The following is a 20,722-nucleotide window of genomic DNA, read 5'->3' on the forward strand; positions in this document are numbered from 1 at the left end:
GGCCTAACAGATAAATTCTTATATAGAGAACAGGTCTGAGGCAGAAGTTCATCTTTTTTAAAAAAGCAACGTTTCTAACAGCATGTGACTAGAGTAGGAGATGAAAGGGTAATTTTGGTGCACAGAGATATAAGGGGATGAGAAGGGAGGAGACATCAAGGTCCTGCAGAACTTTACATAGGTGATATTTACACTCACACAAGAGAATGAACATGGACCTTTCAAAAGCTTTTCCAAAAGCAGAAGAGGAAGGAACACTCCTCAACTCATTCCATGAGGCTAGAATTGTCCTGATACAAAGACTAGACAAAGACATCATAAGAAAACCATAGATCAATGTCACTTACAATAGCATTAAAAGGAATAAAATATTTAGTTGTAAGACTTCTACAATGAGAACTATAAAACATCATTGAAATAAATCAAGAGCCCTAAATAAATGGAAAGACATCTCATATTCAGCATTGGAAGGCTTAATATGGTTAAGACGGCAATACTGGTCGAGTGCAGTGGCTCATGCCTATAATCCCAGTATTTTGGGAAGCTGAGGTGGGAAGACTGCTTGAGCCCAGGAGTTTGAGACCAGTTTGGGATATGTGATGAGACCTTGTCTCTACAAAAAATTAAAAAATTAGCCAGGCGCAGTTGCGCACACCTGTGGTTCTAGCTACTTGGGAGGGTGAGGTGAGAGGATTGCTTGACCCCAGGAGGTCAAGGGTGCAGTGACTGCTGCCTGGTACTCCAGCCTGGGTGAAAGGGCAAAACCCTTTTGGGGAGGGTGGGGAAGACGGCAATACTCCACAAATCGGTGTACAGATTCAATCAAAATCCCAGCCTCTTCTTTTTTTGTTTTGTTTTGCAGAAATTTACAAGCTGATGTTAAACACACATGTGACAGGATCAGGGTTCAGACTCAGGTCTGAGCCTCAGTCTGACACTCTCTGTGGAAAGGGCAGTCAGGAAATAACAGATAAATAACATCAAATTTGAAGGTTTGCCTAGAATGAGGGAAAAAACTCCCTTTGCCTACCTCCTAGGCTTCAATGCTGTCTGGGCCCAGATGTCAGTTTAGCTGCATCCTGGGTCAATAAGGTTTTTGTGAATTATGCAAATAAATCAAGTTACTAGGGTTTAAGCTGTGTTTTCTTTCAGTATTCCAATGAATCACTTTTTGACCTTTGGAATTATTAGGTACTTGTCAAGACTGATACAATCAAGCTGGAGATATTGCAGATATGGGCGACAAATATGACTGAATAAAGTCTGAAACCATTCAAGACTACTAAATGTGCTCGAGATTTAGGTGAAGAGGAAAGACCTTATAAAAATTATGAAGGCTATTAACAGGCTGAACGTAACTTTGATTTGCCACATCTCAGAATCAGTAGGTACTCCTGTAAAAGTGTGAGGGAGGTAGTTAACTCATGTTAACTTATGTTAACAGGCTCCGTGCAATGATGCACAAGTTCACAGGAGTGCTGGGGATGCAGCATGTCAAAGGCCCAAATGCCTTTTATTATGAAAGATAGGCCAAATCTAGTCAAGTTTTAGAGTTACCTATACTTACTGTATTTCTATATTAGGTTATTTCATGACATTTATTTCATGACTGTTTTTTCCTAAAAATGAATCTGAATAGCTTTATTTCTTTTCTCTTTCTTCTTGAGATATGGTCTCATTTTGTCGCTCAGGCCAGAGTGCAGTGGCACGATCACAGCTCACTACAGCCTCGACCTCCCAGGCTTAAGTGATCCTCCCATCTTAGTAGTTGGGACCACAGGCATGCAACATCACGCTTGGATAACGTTTTCATTTTTTGTAGAGATGGGGTCTTGCTATATTGCCCAGGGTGGTCTCGAACTTCCAGGCCTCAGCCTCCAAAAATGCTGGGATTACAAGCACGAGCCACTACGCCCAGTCTTTATAGTTTAATTTCATAGGAACTTGTCCATGGTGGGGGAAATGCTGAGAAAAGAAAGTAGAGAAAAATACACTTTATTTCCTATTTAAGTTGACCTTATTTTGTTTAACTATCCTGATACTGATAGGGCAAGTATTCTATTAGTAAGTAACTATTAACATTCTATTAACTATATTGATAGGGCAAGCATTCTATTAGGTAATTATGTATATTCTATTCAAACAAATTAGAGGCCTTTGAGATAAAAAAAAAAATAGAAAGGTTTAAACTGCTTGAAAAATAAAGAGTACATGACAAATATTTACATATCATAGAAAAGAATATTCAGATTGCGCACAAAGAACTTATAAACACAGATAATAGTAAGATACAAAAACATTAAGCAAACGAAGATTAGTATCTTCAGAAACGTTGTATGTTTGGCAAAAGCTCCTATAACAAATAGTAGGAGGCCGGGCACAGTGGCTCGTGTCTGTGATAACAGCACTTTGGAGTCCGATATGGGTGGATTACCTGAGGTCAGGAGTTCAAGACCAGCCTGACCAACATGGCAAAACCCCATCTCTAGTAAAAATACAAAAATCAGCTGGGTGTGGTGGCACACACCTGTAATCTCAGCTACTTGGGAGGCTGAGTACAAGAGAACTGTACTTGAACCCAGGAGGCAGATGAGATCATACCATTGCACTCCAGTCTGGGCAAAAGAGTGAGACTCTGTCTCACAAAAAAAAAAAAAAAAAAAAAGAAATTTTTAGATGTTCCCACTTTATACCAAAATCTATGTGGCTACACATACCAATAAAGCCCTTCTTTGCTAGCTCCATGGTGAACCTCCTTGTGATCTTTTCCAATTCATTATCCTGTAAAATAAGAAAACAAAAATGAAAGAAAAAACTGATATAAAAATCACTTGAGATTATAGCTAGCATCTTACTTTCTATTTATAGTACATTTTCGTATGTCTTCTCATGTAATCCTTAGAACAACTCATAAAGTAGGCATTGCCATTTTAAAGGTGAGAAAACAAGGGATCAAAAAAGTAGGTTATAAAAACCAGATAGTAGAACTAGGGCTCAAATTCCCATTCTACTAATTCCCCACTGAAAAACACACTGTATCTTTTTTTTTTTTTTTTTTTGAGACGGAGTCTCGCTCTGTCGCCCAGGCTGGAGTGCAGTGACCGGATCCCAGCTCACTGCAAGCTCCTCCTCCTGGGTTTACGCCATTCTCCTGCCTCAGCCTCCTGAGTAGCTGGGACTACAGGCGCCCGCCACCACGCCCAGCTAATTTTTTGTATGGTTTTTAGTAGAGACGGGGTTTCACCGTGTTAGCCAGGATGGTCTCGATCTCCTGACCTTGTGATCTGCCCGTCTCGGCCTCCCAAAGTGTTGGGATTACAGACTTGAGCCACCGCGCCCGGCCTCACACTAAATCTTAATTAAGATTAATTGAAATATAATTATATTCCATTTAAATGGTGAATTTTAAAGAGAATAAAAATCATATGCATTTATGTTTGAATACAGATAATTTAGTATTATGTAAAGCATGGTGACAACCAGTTTGAATTAACTTGGAACTGACTGGATAAAAAGTAAGGTTTTCATAGTCTTAATTAAGGTATTTGTCACTAGAATGAGATCCTGACATAATAACTTCAGATCACAGTAATACTTTTTTTCTTTTTGAGACAGAGTCTTGCTCTGTTGCCCAGGCTAGAGTGCAGCGGAGAAATCTCGGCTCACTACAATCTCCACCTCCCGGGTTCAAGCAATTTTCATGCCTGAGCCTCCTGAGTAGCTGGGATTACAGGTATGCACCAATACACCTGGCTAATCAGATCACAGTAATTCTTAAATATGGGTATAAGTGTCTAACAATATGAAGATATTAATTAATTAAGAAAATAATAAAACAAAAAGCAAAAAAGTAGAACAAAAGACTCATAAAAACAAAACCAAACAAAACAGAAAATGATAAAGGATATAGATATTAAGTAGGTGATCTTTATATGGCAAAACACTCAATGAGTTAATTCTTTACATTTTTCTATTTCATTTGAAAAGCAATGGGGACTACTGATCTCACTGATATAGGGGATACAGAGAAGTCCAGTAATTTCAAGTCCTTCATAAATGCACTGTGTGCACAAATGTCACTTTGAGGCCGGGTGTGGTGGCTCACGCCTACAATCCTCGCACTCTGGGAGGCCGAGGCAGGCGGATCACCTGAGGTCAGGAGTTCAAGACCAGCCTGGCCAACATGGTGAAATCCCCTCTCTACTAAAAATACAAAAATTAGTTGGGCATGGTGACATGCACCTGTAATCCTAGTCATGGATCAAGGAGAATCGCTTGAACCCAGGAGGTGGAGGTTGCAGTGAGCCGAGATCGCGCCATTTTACTCCAGCCTGGGAAACAGAGCAAGACTCTGTCTCAAAAAAAAACAAAAACAAAAAAAAACAAAAACAAAAAAAACAGGTATCACTTTCTCACTTTCATACTTACAGTATAGCTCTTGGGATTGATCTTAACACCAGCTTTAGCACCCCCAAACGGCACATCTGAAAGAGAAGGCTGATGGTTGCTATTCCATATAAATGTTAAAAAAGTAAAATGACAGAAAGCACCACACAATATTAGAAAAACGTGATGCTTTAAGCTTGAATTTCTGAAAATTCAAGAAATAAACCTACCATCATTTTCTAAACTGTACTTCAAGCAACATTTTATTGAACAGAAATTGTTCAATAAAATTGGCTAGCCAAGTTCTAATACATATTTAATCAGTGCTCTTTACCACTTCTAAAAGATAATAGCTTAGCTACTATCCTTCTACTATAATTTGGTCTTATTTACAGAATGTGTTGAGGAATTGAAAACAAAGATCTAGATATAAAATCCAATTAGCTCCTATTTTAAAAAATCCCCATGTTAAAAAGAGGCTATATCTTAATTTAGACTAATTGAAAAATGATGCAGGTCTTAAAGAGTACGACTTAAAAAAATCAGTTCTGATAAGGTATATTTCTATAGCATCTTAACAGTAACCATGTGTTATGTTTATTTCCCCAGAGTTCTCATTAGGCAGCAAGAAAGGCGATCACTTACCAACCACTGCACACTTGTATGTCATCAGAGAAGCCAAAGCTTTTACTTCATCTACACTCACATCAGTGCTGTAACGGATACCTGGTGGTGTTTTTAAAAAAAATGTGTTGGGGTGGGTGAGAAAGAAGGGGATATATTTAGAACAAACTTAACTATGATTTCACAGGACAAACACCACTCTGCAATGAATGTTTTTACACTTTCCAAAAGGCATTTTTATGTTCCTTTTACCTTTGATTTGGGTGACCTGGTTGCAGGGAATTCAAGAATTCAGCTTGCTTTCTCTGGCGGGTGGGGGGGGGTAGGGGTGGTTGGGGTGTAGTGGCACAGACATGGCTTACTGTAGCCTCAACCTCCTGGGCTCAGGTAATCCTCCCACCTTGGCCTCCTGAGTAGCTGGGACCACAAGCGCATGCCACCATGCCCAGCTAATTTTTGAATTTTTTGTAGAGACAGGATCTCATCATGTTGCCCAGGCTGGTCTCAAACTCCTGGGCTCAAGTGATCCTCCCACCTTGGCATCCCAAAGTGCTGGGATTACAGGTATGAGCCACTGTGCCTGGCAAGAATTCTGATTTCTGATAATTTAGAAACACTGGCAATGAACAGTCACCAGGTTCAAAATACCGTATGTCTAAACAGAGGTTTTGGCTTCAAATGGGTACACTGAAAGAGATCCTTACCTGTTATTCTCCTCACCAATGGCCAACCTCTTTCAATTTGAAGATCAGAAAGCCATTTTCCCTTCCTGAGGCTGAGTGATTCCCTTCACCACTACTGTAAGAAGGGGAGGTAGCCAAGCAGACAGGTGCTAGTGCCCCTGTATCTTGTAGCCATTAGGTGTTGGTATAGGGGATACAGGAAGTGGGGCTGCCCACTGCTTTGGCTTTAGGGGTCTTTGTCAATTACCCTTCCAAGTTTTGGAGTGCTAAGCCACCTTTCTTTCTCTATAGTCCATTGCTTCTCAAACCCAAGGAGGAAAGTCCAAGCGGGGTCGACATTTGACTGCACAGTGCTTGGGGCACCTGTGTGTTTGTGTGTGAAGGATACCCACAAGAAGTTGCAGCATTTTTTTCTACCCCCCCACTCCCAATGGATTCAGCACCTCTCGAAGGGCTGGGTACAATTTCCACTGGGAGTCACAGGTAAGTAATGGGAGCCCCAGGGACATCTCTTAAAGAATTCTGAGAATAAAAGTTTTTCAGATAGAAAATATACAATATCTCATGGACTGGCAGTTTGAGAGAACCTCCCTAGTCAATTTTAAAAGCCAGTTTTTTATATGTTTCTGAAAACATCAACCTTAATATTGATCATGTTATAAGAGAATTTATTTATTGTACACATGATCATAAAGAGCATATTCTGAAGCTGAGCATACTTATTTCGTCTACTGTAAAAACAACAAATTATACTTAGGAGTATGTGCTTAGAACTGTATCTTGTATATAATTGATTCTCAAATTGTGAAATAAATGTACTCATTATTAAACTTTTAGAATGCAAAATTACAGGTAATTTTTCTAGCACACAGCAGATATCTGTATAGCTCACTCCCCCATTTCATTCAGGTCTCTGTTAAAAACTTCATTCTGAGAGGCTCTCCCTGACCATTGTATTTAAAAGAGCACCTCTTTCTCACCCCCAGTTTCCTGCCTCTCCTACCTTACTTGTTTCTTCACATAGTTTATTATTACTGACTTTGCATTATACATGTGTTTATTATCTGGCTTCCCTACCTGGCGAATTAGCACCATGAGGGCAGACTCTGTTTTGTTCGCTGCTTTAATTTCTGGTTCCTAACATAGAAAATGGCATATATTAGGCACTCAAATACATGCTGAATAAATATACAAATATTCTGACTCTTAAAATTTAAAAAAGAAAAGCTACGGCCACAAAAAATTTTGACATACATGTAAGTTTTAAGTAACTTACCATAAGCCTCCACGCATATCATGAAAGGACTCAAAGTATACAAAATTGGGGATGGGGGTGATGGGGAGATGATGGTCAAAGGGTACAAAGCCTCAATTAGGCAGGAGGGGTAAGTTTTTTTGAGATAGATTGCACAGCATGGTGAATACAGTAAATAATAATAGATCATACATTTGGCCCAACGTGGTAGTTCACGCTTGTAATCCCAACACTAGAAGGCTGAGGTGGGAGGATCACTCGAGCTCAGAGTTTGAAACCAGCCTGGCCAACATAGTGAGACCTCATTTCTACAACAACAAAAAGTACTGCACATTTCAAAATCACTGAGTAAATTTCAGATGTTCTCACCAGAAAAAATGATAATGATTTGCAATTGTTTCCAGTGGTGAACAGGTTAGTCAGCTTGACTTAATTATGCAATGTTGTATTCATAAATCATAAAATTACTTTGTAGCTCATATATATCTACAATTTGTCAATTTACAATTTAAAAAATAATAAATTTAAAAAGAATTTCCAGTCAGATGAGGCCCATAGAAAAGGAAAAAAAAATTGTAAATAATATTAAGATTGATCCTTTGTATCTTAAAAAAAAAATTGAGTTGGGTGTGGGGACACGTGCCTGTAGTCCCAGATGCTCAGGAGGCTGAGGCAGGAGAATCGCTTGAGCCCAGGAGTTGCAGGCTGCAGTGAGCTATGCTCAGGTCACTGCACTCCACCCCAGCAACAGAGCCAGACCTCTTCTCAAAGAAAAAAAAAAAAAATTGTTTAAACACTAAAACGTGCTTTTCAAATTATTCAAAATGCTTCTAAGTAATATCACATATTATTTAATGATAACTACAGTAAGCCAGGGAAACGGTCAGGCACTGTGCCCAGGTAACCCAGCCTGCACCATCTGCTTGCATGGGGGACGCTGACGCTGCTCTCCTAGGATGGGTGTCATGACTGGGAGGAACACCACACGTGGGGAATCTGGCACAGTGCCCTGCAAGTGGTCAATATGCAAATCTCAACTATTAGCACTGCTATAACAAGTATTACAAAGTAATGGCAGATAATAAAGCAATTAAAAAGTCTAAACTGACAAGAGTTTGAACAAATGACTTAATAAGTTTATTACTTCTACATAAATTCACAGGAAGTGGTAAAACAATGTATTAATTAAGAACTAGTATTTCTTCTCCCACACATAAATCACTTTTTTCATTGCTTTTTCAGAGCCTGTGGAAGTCATCACATTATTTTTAATTTTCCTTGCTTTCTGAAGTGGAGGAGAAGTTACTTTCTTTTAACTTAGAAACTAAAAAAACAGAAGCATTCAAATGGCAAGCCTAATATTCTAGAAATAGATGCTATTAAAAATTAGAAACCAGACCCCTCCTTCCACACAACAGTGTAAACATAATGTCCACTTTATTATAAGTCATGGAACGATATGAGTCAGAAACTGAGTGTATAACAAAAGACATGTTCCACTGGATGGAACCCAGGAATTCTTGTTTGTAAAGTTAAATTTTCTTTCCTAGCTACACCCATTTAGAGAGCTCAAGTGCTAAACAGGGAAGAGAGGCAGTTTCACAAATTACCTCTCACACCACAGGCATTTTCTGTAGGCTATGAACCAATAAAGGTTTAGTGAACAATAAAGGTTTAGTGCACAGGAGGAGCTATAAACAAAGTACCAGCTTAGTGGAAGAAGCCACGGAACTGATAGAGTAGGGACAGGGAGGGGATAGAAATTAATGCACTAGAGTAGGGACAGGGAGGGGATAGAAATTAATGTAAGTGATACTGCCTGGGCTAAAGAAGAAACATTTTCATTTTAAATTTCTAGTTAACCAGTGATACATGCATGTTTTTAATTCTAGAAATTGGCAAATATTGAGTACTGGGTTACCTAAACTGTTAATCTGAAAAACAAAACATTTTAAAGTGTAACCATTAATAAAATACTCTGCAGCAATACTTGAAACAAAACAATCTCCAATAAGACATGATGTACCCACACACAGAGAAAGCCAGTTAGTCTTCCTTCTCTAGGTTTGGAAACCAAAGATAACTATCAAAAATATACTGTCACCTGAAAATTCTTAACTACATTCTAAGGGGCACTAAGAGATTTAAGTAAGAGGCTGGATGTGGTGGCTCACGCCTATAATCCCAGCACTTTGGGAGGCTGAGCTGGGCAGATCACTTGAGGTCAGGAGTTTGAGACCAGCTTGGCCAACACGGTGAAACCCCATCTTTACTAAAAATACAAAAATTAGCTGGGCGTGGTGGCGTGCTCCTGTAGTCTCGGCTACTCACAAGGCTAAGGCGGAGGTTACAGTGAGCTGAGACTGAACCACTGCATTCCAGCCTGAGCAACAGTTTGAGACTGTCTCCAAAAAAAAAAAATAAGACTATGACTGCAAAAAGGAAGGTACTCTACTTAACTCAATGGATTCAGAAAAATTAGCACAACTGGAGAATGTGAAGGACAAAATGATGTGACATATCCCTCAAAGTTCTGAAAGGCAGGGAAAGCCTAGCAGTTTTGAATGCCTACTCACGTTCAAATATACTCAATTTGAAGTTGTTCAATAAAGTCAAATAATAGGTAAATACATATACATACAAGAAAATCAGAAAATCTTAAAATATTTAAGCCAAAATGAAGCAAGAAGGATCTTATGTGGTCTGAATACTGTCACTTTTTATAAAACCAAGCCTTTCCTTCTTCAGCACAGAAGGCTGAAGGTTTATAGGAGATCAAACAGGGGCACAGAACAGAAACTAGAAGGAGGAAGGAAGAGATGTTTTATACCAGAAATGGAGAAAAGTAAATTACGTTTTTGTATCCCAAAGTCTTAGAGGGTTGGGCATGGTGGCTCATGACTGTAGTTCTAGCACATTGGGAGGCTGAGACAGGAGAACTTGAGCTTAGGTGTTTAAGACCAGTCTGGACAACATAGTGAGATTCCATCTCTACACACACACCCACACACCCACACACACACCTTAAAACTCTGTTAGACTCCATTGATGAATTTACTAGTGTTTGGGATCAATTGGATTTTTGGTGAACTGTGGTAGTAGAAATGAAGGCAAATACTTCTAACCAAGAGCAGGACTCCATGGCTGGCTAAGCTAGACAGTGAATGGGCTTGGTACATAGGTGTTGGCCACAGAACCGATCTCGTTAGAAACAGGGCCTAAGAATCAAGGCCATACTGCTGACAAAGTAATCTGTGCAGCGAGCTCACCAGAGGAAACTAAAGACACACCACCCATGACGTTTATTATTTATCAATCTCAGTCAAGCTGGAGAAAGGGCCAGGGATAGAATGACGTACATACTACAATGGGAACTTTTAAATCATTCCTTCTATTCTGAACAGAAACCGACTAAACAGTTATTTTATGTTAACTGGTATCCAGATGTTTCCAAAGAATATTAGTGAAATGCAGACATCTGCAACTATACACGGCACAAAGCACCGCTCAGATTTTTAACTTAATTACCACAGATATTCCTTAGTATGCTCAAGTCTAATGAGCAGTGCATGCTAGGTTTCTCTAGGGAAAATAAAAAATCAAAAGCAAAAACTAGCTTAAGTTGCTATAGTGATGAAGAAAACAAACCAGCTCATTACTTTAAAAAAGATTCAGTGAAAAACCACAATTGACTAAGCTTGACTTTTTCTTCCTTTTCCTAGCTGACTCAAAAGCAAACACACAAAAGCCTCCAGCTAGAGTCACTGTTTTTTATAATCAATAATTAACAAAGCATTTATGAAAATTCAAGTGGTTTTAAAATTACTTGAGCCTGGTTCTCTTAATAGGGCTTGATTTATTCATCAGAAATCTAATTTCCAGTTGTACTTTCTCACTTTTCAGGAACTATTTATTCAATAACCAAGAGTTCTACCAGAAGCACAGAACCCCCAGAAAGGCAAAAAGGCCTCAGAACAACTCTCAATATTCATATGATAACTGTCTTGCCACTCACTCATCAGATTATATTTTTTCATTTAATATTAATGTACCTCCTAACCCACAATAATGTAGCATAACTTAATTTAAAATGAGGAGAGGAAGGTTAGAAGCAGGGAGGAACTATTAATGACCACCTGCAAGTAATGATCATCTGAAATACTATGTCTCAGATAAAAATTCAGACATTCAGCACTGGGAAAGAGTACTGCATACAGAAGTGAAGAAAAAGTATACACTTTAGGCTGGGCATGGTGGCTCACGCCTGTAATCCCAGCACTTTGGGAGGCTGAGGTGGGCGGATCACTTGAGGTCAGGAGTTCAAGACCAGCCTGGCCAACATGGTGAAACCCTGTCTCTACTAAACATACAACAAAATTAGCTGGGCGTGGTGGTGCGCACCTGGGTAATCCCAGCTACTGGGGAGGCTGAGGCAGGAGAATCGCTTAAACCTGAGAGATGGAGGTTGCAATGAGCGGAGATTGCACCACAACACTTCAGCCTGGGCGACAGAGAGTGAGACTCCATCTCCAAAAAACAAAACAAAAAAAAGAAAAAAGAAAAATTATACTTTAATTGCTTTAGCAGCATCAATATACTGTTCTGTATAAAGTAGGCAAATACCATCTTAGATTTTTAATCCACTGTCTAAATCTTTTACTTTAACCTGAATAAATTTTGAAGAGGTAACTAAGCTTTCTGGGAAGCAAATGTTTAGCTGATACTGGAAAAATATAACCTATTGACAGATCAAAGAAAAAAAGGAAAAATACTGTTTTTCACTAAAAATTTAAAATTATAATACATATGTATATATTTCTATCAAAATTTAAATACAAAAAGAAAGCTGGAGACTCCCTTGACTTCCACTTGTGACCCCAGTCTTCTCCTTAGGGGTGACTATTCTTAGCAATATAAGTGTATATCCTTCCAAATCATGTTCCCTGCAATTATATATGTACATATCCATAAAACATACAGCTGTGTTTTGTGTTAGGTATTTAACTTACAGCCTGATGGATGGAAGATTATGCATTAAAAGGGGGGTTTTGTTAATTTTTCTTCATAGATTCTCTTATTCTGATCTTGATTAACAGTAACTTAGCTGCACTTTCACACCAAACAGGTCTTGGAATCTGAAATGATGCTAGTTAAAATGGTGAATATAAAGTTGGATTTAGTAAAAGATAAAAGTAACTTGTTATTACAAAGTTTCAAACAGATAAAGGCTTGAAACCTCAGCTATCCAGTTTCATATACATTATTTACAAGTCTAGGTGATATTTGAGATGGGTCTTAAGAGAGGAAGAAGAGGCCGGGCGCGGTGGCTCAAGCCTGTAATCCCAGCACTTTGGGAGGCCGAGACGGGCGGATCATGAGGTCAGGAGATCGAGACCATCCTGGCTAACACGGTGAAACCCCGTCTCTACTAAAAATACAAAAACTAGCCGGGCGAGGTGGTGGGCGCCTGTAGTCCCAGCTACTCGGGAGGCTGAGGCAGGAGAATGGCGTAAACCCGGGAGGCGGAGCTTGCAGTGAGCTGAGATCAGGCCACTGCACTCCAGTCCAGTCGACAGAGCGAGACTCTGCCTCAAAAAAAAAAAAAAAAAAAAAAAAAAGAGAAGAAGAAGAATCCTAGGGAGGGGGAGGCAAGGCATGGACAGGCAGAGAGACTGCACTATGCAAGGGCATGATGGAGAGAAGTACGTGCCTGGATTTCCAATTTTCCTGAGGATAATTTTATACCAGATCTTCTTTATTTTAAAAATCCAATCCTTTTTCTTAATAATCCTGTCTGTCCCTGATACCACCATTTTTCTCTACCAGTCTCTCAGGCTAGAAATTTTGTAGTTATCTTTGCCTCTTCTCTCCTTCATCCCGTAAATCCTACCTGTTGGGAATACATTACTGTCCTTTCTTCAAAATGTTTTATCTGTCTTTTCTTTTTCATTCTCTGCTATTAACTATAACTTCATTCTCAGTTCCACTGCTGCCTGGCTTTCTGTGCCCTGCTAGGTTCATCGTTATCCATCCAACAGACATAAAAGGAAAACTGTTTCTACTCACACACTTCTGACACCAAATGTGTGGGTTTTCCACACTAAGCAGTTCTCTGGTTCTCTGCAGATACAACCTGGGTGTCCTGCAATTCAGTTCTGACACTGACTACTGGGGTTAGCACAGACCCCATAGCTCAAGGGCTCAGCCTCACAAGACTGTTCTCTACTTCAGATGCCAGTCCTAAGTCCTGGGTGCCCAGAGCACCCACACTTCTGTCCAACTTGGCTACAAATCAGGGGGTTCCCATGACCCCCTCCTCAGGTTCAATAATTTGTTATAAAGGCTCACAGGACTCAGGGAAACATTACTTATGTAAAGGATACAAATCAACAGCCACACGAAGAGGTACACAGGGCCATGTCTGGAATGTCCCCAGGGCAGCTTCTGTCCCCCTGGAATTGGGAGTGTACGACCCTACCCATACACGGACGCATTCACCAACCTGGAAGCTCTCTGAACTCTCCCCACACTCCACCCATCAGTTAGGGTTTGCATAGAGGTTCCACTATGAGAGCATTACTGATTGCTGATTAAACTCCATCTTCAGTCCCTTTCCAATCTCCAGAGGTCAGAGGGTGGGGGTGAAAGTTCCAAATTTCGAATTATGATGGTCTTTTTGGTGACTAGCCCCCACCTTGAAGCTACCCAAAAGCCCATCAAGGGTGTCCTAGTTAGAACAAAAGATGCTCCTATCACTCAGGAATTTGCAAGGGATTCAGGAGCTCTGTGTTGGGAACCAGGCAGAGAGACCAAATATATTTACTGTCACAAGTTCTTATTTCTCATTATTTACAAATGTAGTTTGTCCTCCTGATCCCCTTACACACAGTTCCACTTCCTGCCTTGGGTGAAGTCACCCCCTCTTTATCTGAAATCGCCTTATCCAACTCCTATCCAGCCTTCTCTGTTCCCACATCAAGACTGTCTGTCTGCCGGGTGTGGTGGCTCACGCCTGTAATCCCAGCACTTTGGGAGGCCAAGGAGGGTGGATCACATGAGGTCGGGAGTTTGAGCCCAGCCTGACCAACATGGCAAAACCCGTCTCTACTAAATATATAAAAATTAGCCAGGCGAGGTGGTGCATGCCTGTAATCCCAGCTACTTGGTAGGCTGAGGCAGGAAAATTGCTTGAACCCGGAAAGCAGAGGTTGTAGTAAGCCAATATCGTGCCACTGTATGCCAGCCTGGGCAACAAGAGCGAAACTCTGTCTCAAAAAAAACAAAAAACAAAAAAACAAATAAATAAACAAGACTGTCCTTGGTATCCTTGAACTCCTAGTGCAATAACACATGATTTAGTTTTTTTTTTTTTTTTTGGTCATTTATTGACTGCTTCTAGGAAGGGAAAATGTAGAAACAGAATACTGAGCTAATGGCAAAATAAAAAAGACACAGTACAAAAGAGAGTTTGGAGTCTGCTCTACTTGGGAGAAATAAATGAAAAAAATATTCCAAGAAATAAAAAAATTCAACTTTGGTTTTTTAAAAGAACCCTCTGCATAAAGTTCAGAGATCTTGCCTGCAGGAACAAAAAACACACAATAGAAAAACTGATTTACTTAGAATATAGACTATATTTCATAATAAAAGCAGTCCTTATTTGGTAAACCTCCAATATGAGTACATCACCCTTGGTTATTTCTTTGCTCTTTCTCTCTTGGCAAAAAAGAAAAAAAAATTCATGCAAAATCCTACTGAGGCCCAATATGTACAACATATTTTTTAAAAGTCCTGTGTTGATATATTTGTGATAATGACAAATGATAAAAAGAGTCATACTACTGACAACCTTTGTAATTTTCATTTGTCATCTTTCACATTTTCCTCCAGCCTAGAAGCAAATCAGATGAATTATGTCTGATAGACTTTCTCCAAGAATAATAATCAAGAGAAATAGCAATTCAGGATAAACAAAGCATTTTCTTAGTTTTTAAGAAAATGCTAAAAATTTTAAGTTTTCTTAGAAAACTAAGAAAGTAATTTCAAAATTATTCAGTAGAAAATACTTAAAAATAAATGGAGTACACACTGGTAGAGAAATGAGTTGTTCTGGCTAACACATTAATCTCTTAAAACACCAAAGTCTTCAAACCTCTTTTGATGGAAAACTCTTTAAAATGTTATTTCAGGTCTTCAGAGTTGGGTGTAGGGGAAAAAGGTTATTTCATTTCTTTAGCAATTAGAATAAATGGACCTCTAGAGATATCATCTATGCTAAGTTTTATATGCAAAGTTGTTTGAATATGTATTATTTTCTAGAAAGATATGTATTATTTTCTAGATAGATATTTTCTATCTTCTAATAGCTTTTAACAGAAATTTCAAAGGTATCTATGATCCGAAGTATTAGGAAGTATTGTGTCAAATGCATGAGGTGGTTCTCAATCAGTGCTTAGGATGAAAAGCCTAAGATACAATTTGTAACTTTTTGCACGAGTAAATCCTAGACCACGATTAAGGTGGGTGCTGGAATCAGATGCCCAGAATCTGAACCCCAAGTCCACTACGTACTAGCTGTGTCACCCTGCCAAAGGACACTTCACTCCTCAACCTTAGTAGCCACATTTGGAAATCAGGGACAACAGTGTATTGCAAGAGGCATAAAAGCAATGATGCATGAAAAGTTCTTACATGCATTGTTGCTATGAGGCATAGAAGCGATGATGCATGAAAAGTTCTTAATAAAATGCCTGGCACACACAGAGCTGAATAAATGTTAGTCCTTGCTAATATTTGACCTCGGTGAAGGGAGTTGACCTCAGTGAAGGCAAAATGTGTGTGGCTGCAGAATCTTTCAGGTATAGTTGCCTTTTTGCAAAGATAATCGGAAGGTCTTGCTTGAGCAGCTCCTTCTCCTGGTTTGTTATCTTGTCCTTAATAAAGCCTTTCCTGCCTTTATCAGTAGTATTTCACATATTAACAATTCCAACTTGATAGTGAACACTTGAATCTGTATTAATTTCTGCCTCTGGAAAGAGGAAAATACTGATTCATTTGGATAACTAGTCAGTTTTAGACAGCGGCATTAGATTTCAGATTGTTCATGGTTATATTGGGGAAAGGACTTGGGGTACAGCTGCTTCATTTTTCATTTTGTAACTTTCATTACTATTTGATTACGTGAATCATGCATGTGTATTTTATGGGTTTGCTGAGTACAAAATTTATGGGCTATTTATGAATCAATGTGCTCTATTAAAGATTTTTCTCTTCATTACTTACATTGTAAAAGCCTAATTATTGGGTAAAATAAATAGGGGGGAAAAAAAAAACCCAGAATGGTCACATGGCAGAGACTAGTGTCTAGGATTTTTTCAACATCTACAGGTCAATATTTTAGTTTTTAATGGTTACAGGCAGAACCCTTAGTATTTTTAACATAAGTAGATAAAGATCGATTTTCCTAAGCAATCTGAATTATTAACAGTGGTAAACCCAATTTCTTCCCACTATATGCCAAAAGTTCAGCCTCAATTTTTATTTATTGTACTTAAACACTACAAGTTGTATTGAACTTTAATATATACTGGTGCTTAGGCTCCAATTTTTTTTTTTTTTTTGAGACGGAGTCTCACTCTGTCACCCAGGCTGGAGTGCTGTGGCTGGATCTCAGCTCACTGCAAGCTCCACCTCCCAGGTTCACGCCATTCTCCTGCCTCAGCCTCCCGAGTAGCTGGGACTACAGGCGCCGCCACCTTGGCCGGCTAGTTTTTTGTAGTTTTTAGTAGAGACGGGGTTTCACCGTGTTAGCCAGGATGGTCTTGATCTCCTGACCTCGTGATCCGCCCGTCTCAGCCTCCCAAAGTGCTGGGATTACAGGCTTGAGCCACCGCGCCCGGCCAGGCTCCAATTTTTGATGTCTTAATTCTCACAAAGTATACTTTGGATAATGAGTGAGCAGTGTTTGTCTTCCTGCCCATGGGGCTTTACTGTCAAAAGCAAACTTGCTAAATGGATTCATACACACAAGTGACAGAAAGACTGACAATCTGATGTATAGATCACTACCATTACCATGGGTCTTCACTTTCTAGTATACTTGGGAGAAAAGATGCATTTGGCTTCCATGAAATAAAAAGGCAAAAGGGCACCACAGTTCTGTATTTAAATAAGATGTATTAAAAACAATCACTTCGGGGCAAAGTGCTTTTAAAAGACATACACATAAATTACCTATCCTCTAACTGAACTTTCAGACAAGTCCTACATTAAATTCACCTACAAAGGTTATATTTTATCTGTGGCAGCAGATGCAGACACACAGTCACTTAAACATAATAGAAACTGGGAGTTTATTCAAAGTTACCTAAGTTTTGATGGTTGTCAATTGAGCATAGCAAAATAAGTCAGAAACATTTTTCCCCCAGTGAAGGCAGAGAAACATCTCATTTTAAATCAGTATCAGTGCTTTCTATATTCTTCCCTTAAACAATGACATCCCAGAGGCTGAGGGCGTCTTTAACCCTGCATTGACCCTTGCATTACAAGATTCCACTGTTTCCTTCTGGCATTTTGACTTTTAAAAACTAGTTACTGGGCTAACATAGGGTACACTTTTTTGGGTACTAATATTTGTAATTAAAAGACTCAGGGTCAATGTATGAGAGAACTCCATCTATGGTTCATCAGCTATATGTAAATTATGATAATTTTAGAAAATTTTATGATAGTAGCATCAGTGATAGGGCATTTTAATAGTTTTAATATCAAGACAACTGGGGAGGGCAGACTGGAAGAGAAAGTTAATTGACTACTACCATCAATAAATTGCTATTATCAATCTGTACTTTCCCTCCAAACTGACTTTTAAATGATAAACTTCCTTCTAAAGAGGCAGACTGGTCTCAGGCAGAACCATAGCAAACAAAATACAGATAATTTACTCAGAGAAAGTTAATAGAACAATCTTTGATAATATTTCCAAACACACCAGAACCTTGAACTAGTCTTCTCAAATCAGTCGCATATTCTCACAATATGCCCCTTTGCTAGAAATATTTTTAAGGCCTCACTTAAACTTCTCTTCAGATCCTATAGCATACTCTTTCAAATCCTTAACATAGACAAATCTAACGGCCTCAGGTACATGTGGTAACTGGGAAAAGAGAAACACAAAAACTGTGTATTATTAAATATTTACTTGGAAAAAGTACACATCAGCCACCAAGTCTTAAAACCATCTGCTTCCCTTACAGAGATTATTACTAGATGGTTGCTTTGCTTCAACCTCAAGAATTTTAATTTAGAAAACTCAGGCATAAGGTTGCTCTTGAGGGCAAATGAGAAATAGAAAGCTGAAGGTAGGAAAAAGAGTGGAGAGAGGCAGATGAGGTTTTGTTTTTTTTGGCAAAGAACCAATGGGAGAGAAAACAGGTTAGTGGAGAAAGGGAAGAATGTGCTAAAATATGCTTAAGAGGGAAAGACAGAATTTCATAGGGATTATCCAAAACATTAAAAAAAAATCTCAATCACCTAATATATTCTGTGTTTCTAAGACTATAGCGGGACCACAAAGGTTAACAATTTCTTAGACATTAAAAAAGCTTTTAGAAAGGAGACCTGTCCCTCTTAGAATGCACATTCTCTGCAAACAAGGGTGATAAATGGTTAGATAGATCTGGGGGTGTCTTGAACACAAAGCATGGAAGGCTACAGTACCCAAATTTTGCTGATCAAACAGTATACTGTTTACTAAGCACACTAAAATATTTAAGGGCTTTCATAGCTATATAATCTTCCCCAATCCAGAAAGCCTTTCAAATTCCTGAAGACAATAAATTTATCACTTTGTAGAGACCAATTTTCTTTGATGTTCTATCACCTTGCAATGCTTGCAACAGTGTATTAGTAACAATTCAGTTTCTCCACGTTTACATGCTGGGAGTTAATAGCATGCTTTTTTGTAAATGGGATAAATAGAACAGAAAGTTGTATCTTACACAATAGTACAAGCAAGTGCTACAGTAGTAACAGTGCTTTGGTATGGTTGACCCAATTTGTTGCTAGGTTCAATATTTTGGCATTAAAACTGCTGTGGCAACAAGAGAAACAGGACAAACTATGGTAAACGAGTTGCTTCAGTGAGTTTGTGGAGCTGCGACTTATAAAAACCGAAGCGGGTTGGGCATCTAAAAAACCGAAGAAAAAGGATTTCAGAGACCAAATCAGATCCTGCAGAAAACCACATACACTGATTTATCTGTACACCTTTTAAAGGACTGGCAAATGCTGCCAACAAGATAGCAAAAAATCAACTTCACGTCCGTTTTAAGAAAACGATGCAACTCAATATTTACTATACATTGCCTGAACTTCCTCCAACATCCTTATTTGCCTTTCTTTGGAGTCTGAACTTGTATTCCTGGTTTGGAGAATAAGGGAGTCGTACGAAGAAGGAAGGCAATGTAGGAGACTGACGGTATGTATATTTTATACAATTTTGAAGCTAGAAAGGAAATCAGAGGTCAAAGTGGTTCAAACATTGGTTTTGGCTGAGGAAACCAGAGCTAGAGGATAATAAGCTCCAAAGTTAAGTCCTAGAAGTGGGTGGGGTCAATGCAAATTTAGTAAATCTTTAAAAGCAACCTTTGTTCCCACTTCTGGGAATACCAGCACCGCTCAAGTTTTTCCGGCATAGAGCGGATTTCTAAACATCCTTAGAAGTCAGCGGGCATAATTGAAAGGGCACAGAACAAGGTTTACTGAGACAAGGGTCTAGCTCAACATTCTCTGTGCTTCTCCGCCAATCCATCTCCAATAGGACTGCTCGCCTCCCTGGGCTCTTTATTCCATATAATTTTTCTTTTTTACAGTAGACAAAAGTGGTTTGTCCTTTCCATTTTAGGTTATTAAAGAGGTATGGTGCAATGTATTGGGGGGAAAAAGGAAAAAGAAAGCTCTCATTTGCTCGAAGAAAGCAATCTGACCACAGAGGCCAAATCTACAGACATTCAATGATTTAAACTACAGGATAACCCGGTGACTACCAAACAGTATCTGACCCCTTTCTTCACGTATTATATCTTTCCTGAAGCTCAAATTCAGTGCTAGCCAGGACCAGTACACACCCCCAGAGCTATTTCATTCCATTGGCTGGCTGGCTGGCCACCCGCTGCCTACAACCTGTAGATTTACTGTCAGGACGCCCGGTGTTTATTTCTTAGAGATATTACATTGCTTGTGATTTTTTTTTTCGTGTTTTTCCTTTTTTTGGGCATAAAACAACCTGTCAGAATGGGAAAATCACTTAATTGAAACGATTAACGCGTGATTAGTAAATTCTTTTGGTTAATAAAACCGTCTAGATTTCAAACTTAGAAGCCAAGTCATTTTCTATGTTCCTATATCATCTGTCACTTTTAGGACAGGAGTGAACAAATATCAGAAAATAATTTGACAGTTTGCATTTAGGGGAGAGTCACAGAAGCCCAAGAATACCGACGAGGCATTATCACACGCGCAGGTCATTTGTATTTCGGCAGGACCCGCCGTGTGTGACACAGACACCAGGACCAAAGGAGACCGGTGCAGCATCTACTCTGCATGCCAAGATTGACACGTACAGAGGCCCGGGTGACGGCGCGGGGGAAGGGGGAGGCCAACCGCATGATGGTTTTAAGGCGGAAAAATCACCATCCACAGAGCCGGCCACATCCGAGGCAGGGCGACCCGGGCGGGGACCCGGCCCGCCCCAGCTGGGCTGGGCTGGGCTGAG

The 20,722-nt window shown here is 39.3% G+C and overlaps 1 protein-coding gene across 1 annotated transcript in view; it reads right to left on the reverse strand.

The window, feature by feature from the left end:
• LOC105525922 (glutamate dehydrogenase 1, mitochondrial-like) overlaps positions 1 to 20,552 on the reverse strand; it is a 36,305-nt gene extending 15,753 nt beyond the window's left edge. The window contains exons 1-7 of the mRNA XM_011961721.1: positions 20,430 to 20,552; positions 19,064 to 19,136; positions 18,051 to 18,103; positions 15,747 to 15,976; positions 5,032 to 5,112; positions 4,429 to 4,484; positions 2,718 to 2,781 (exon numbers count right to left, since the gene is read on the reverse strand). Coding sequence (XP_011817111.1) covers positions 2,718 to 2,781; positions 4,429 to 4,484; positions 5,032 to 5,056 — 145 coding nt within the window. The 5' untranslated portion in view covers positions 5,057 to 5,112; positions 15,747 to 15,976; positions 18,051 to 18,103; positions 19,064 to 19,136; positions 20,430 to 20,552. The remainder of the gene's footprint in view (positions 1 to 2,717; positions 2,782 to 4,428; positions 4,485 to 5,031; positions 5,113 to 15,746; positions 15,977 to 18,050; positions 18,104 to 19,063; positions 19,137 to 20,429) is intronic.
• Positions 20,553 to 20,722: the final 170 nt, after the last annotated feature.

The sequence above is a fragment of the Colobus angolensis genome, unplaced genomic scaffold (assembly GCF_000951035.1).
Source record: "Colobus angolensis palliatus isolate OR3802 unplaced genomic scaffold, Cang.pa_1.0 Scaffold567, whole genome shotgun sequence".
Taxonomy (NCBI): Eukaryota; Metazoa; Chordata; class Mammalia; order Primates; family Cercopithecidae; genus Colobus; species Colobus angolensis.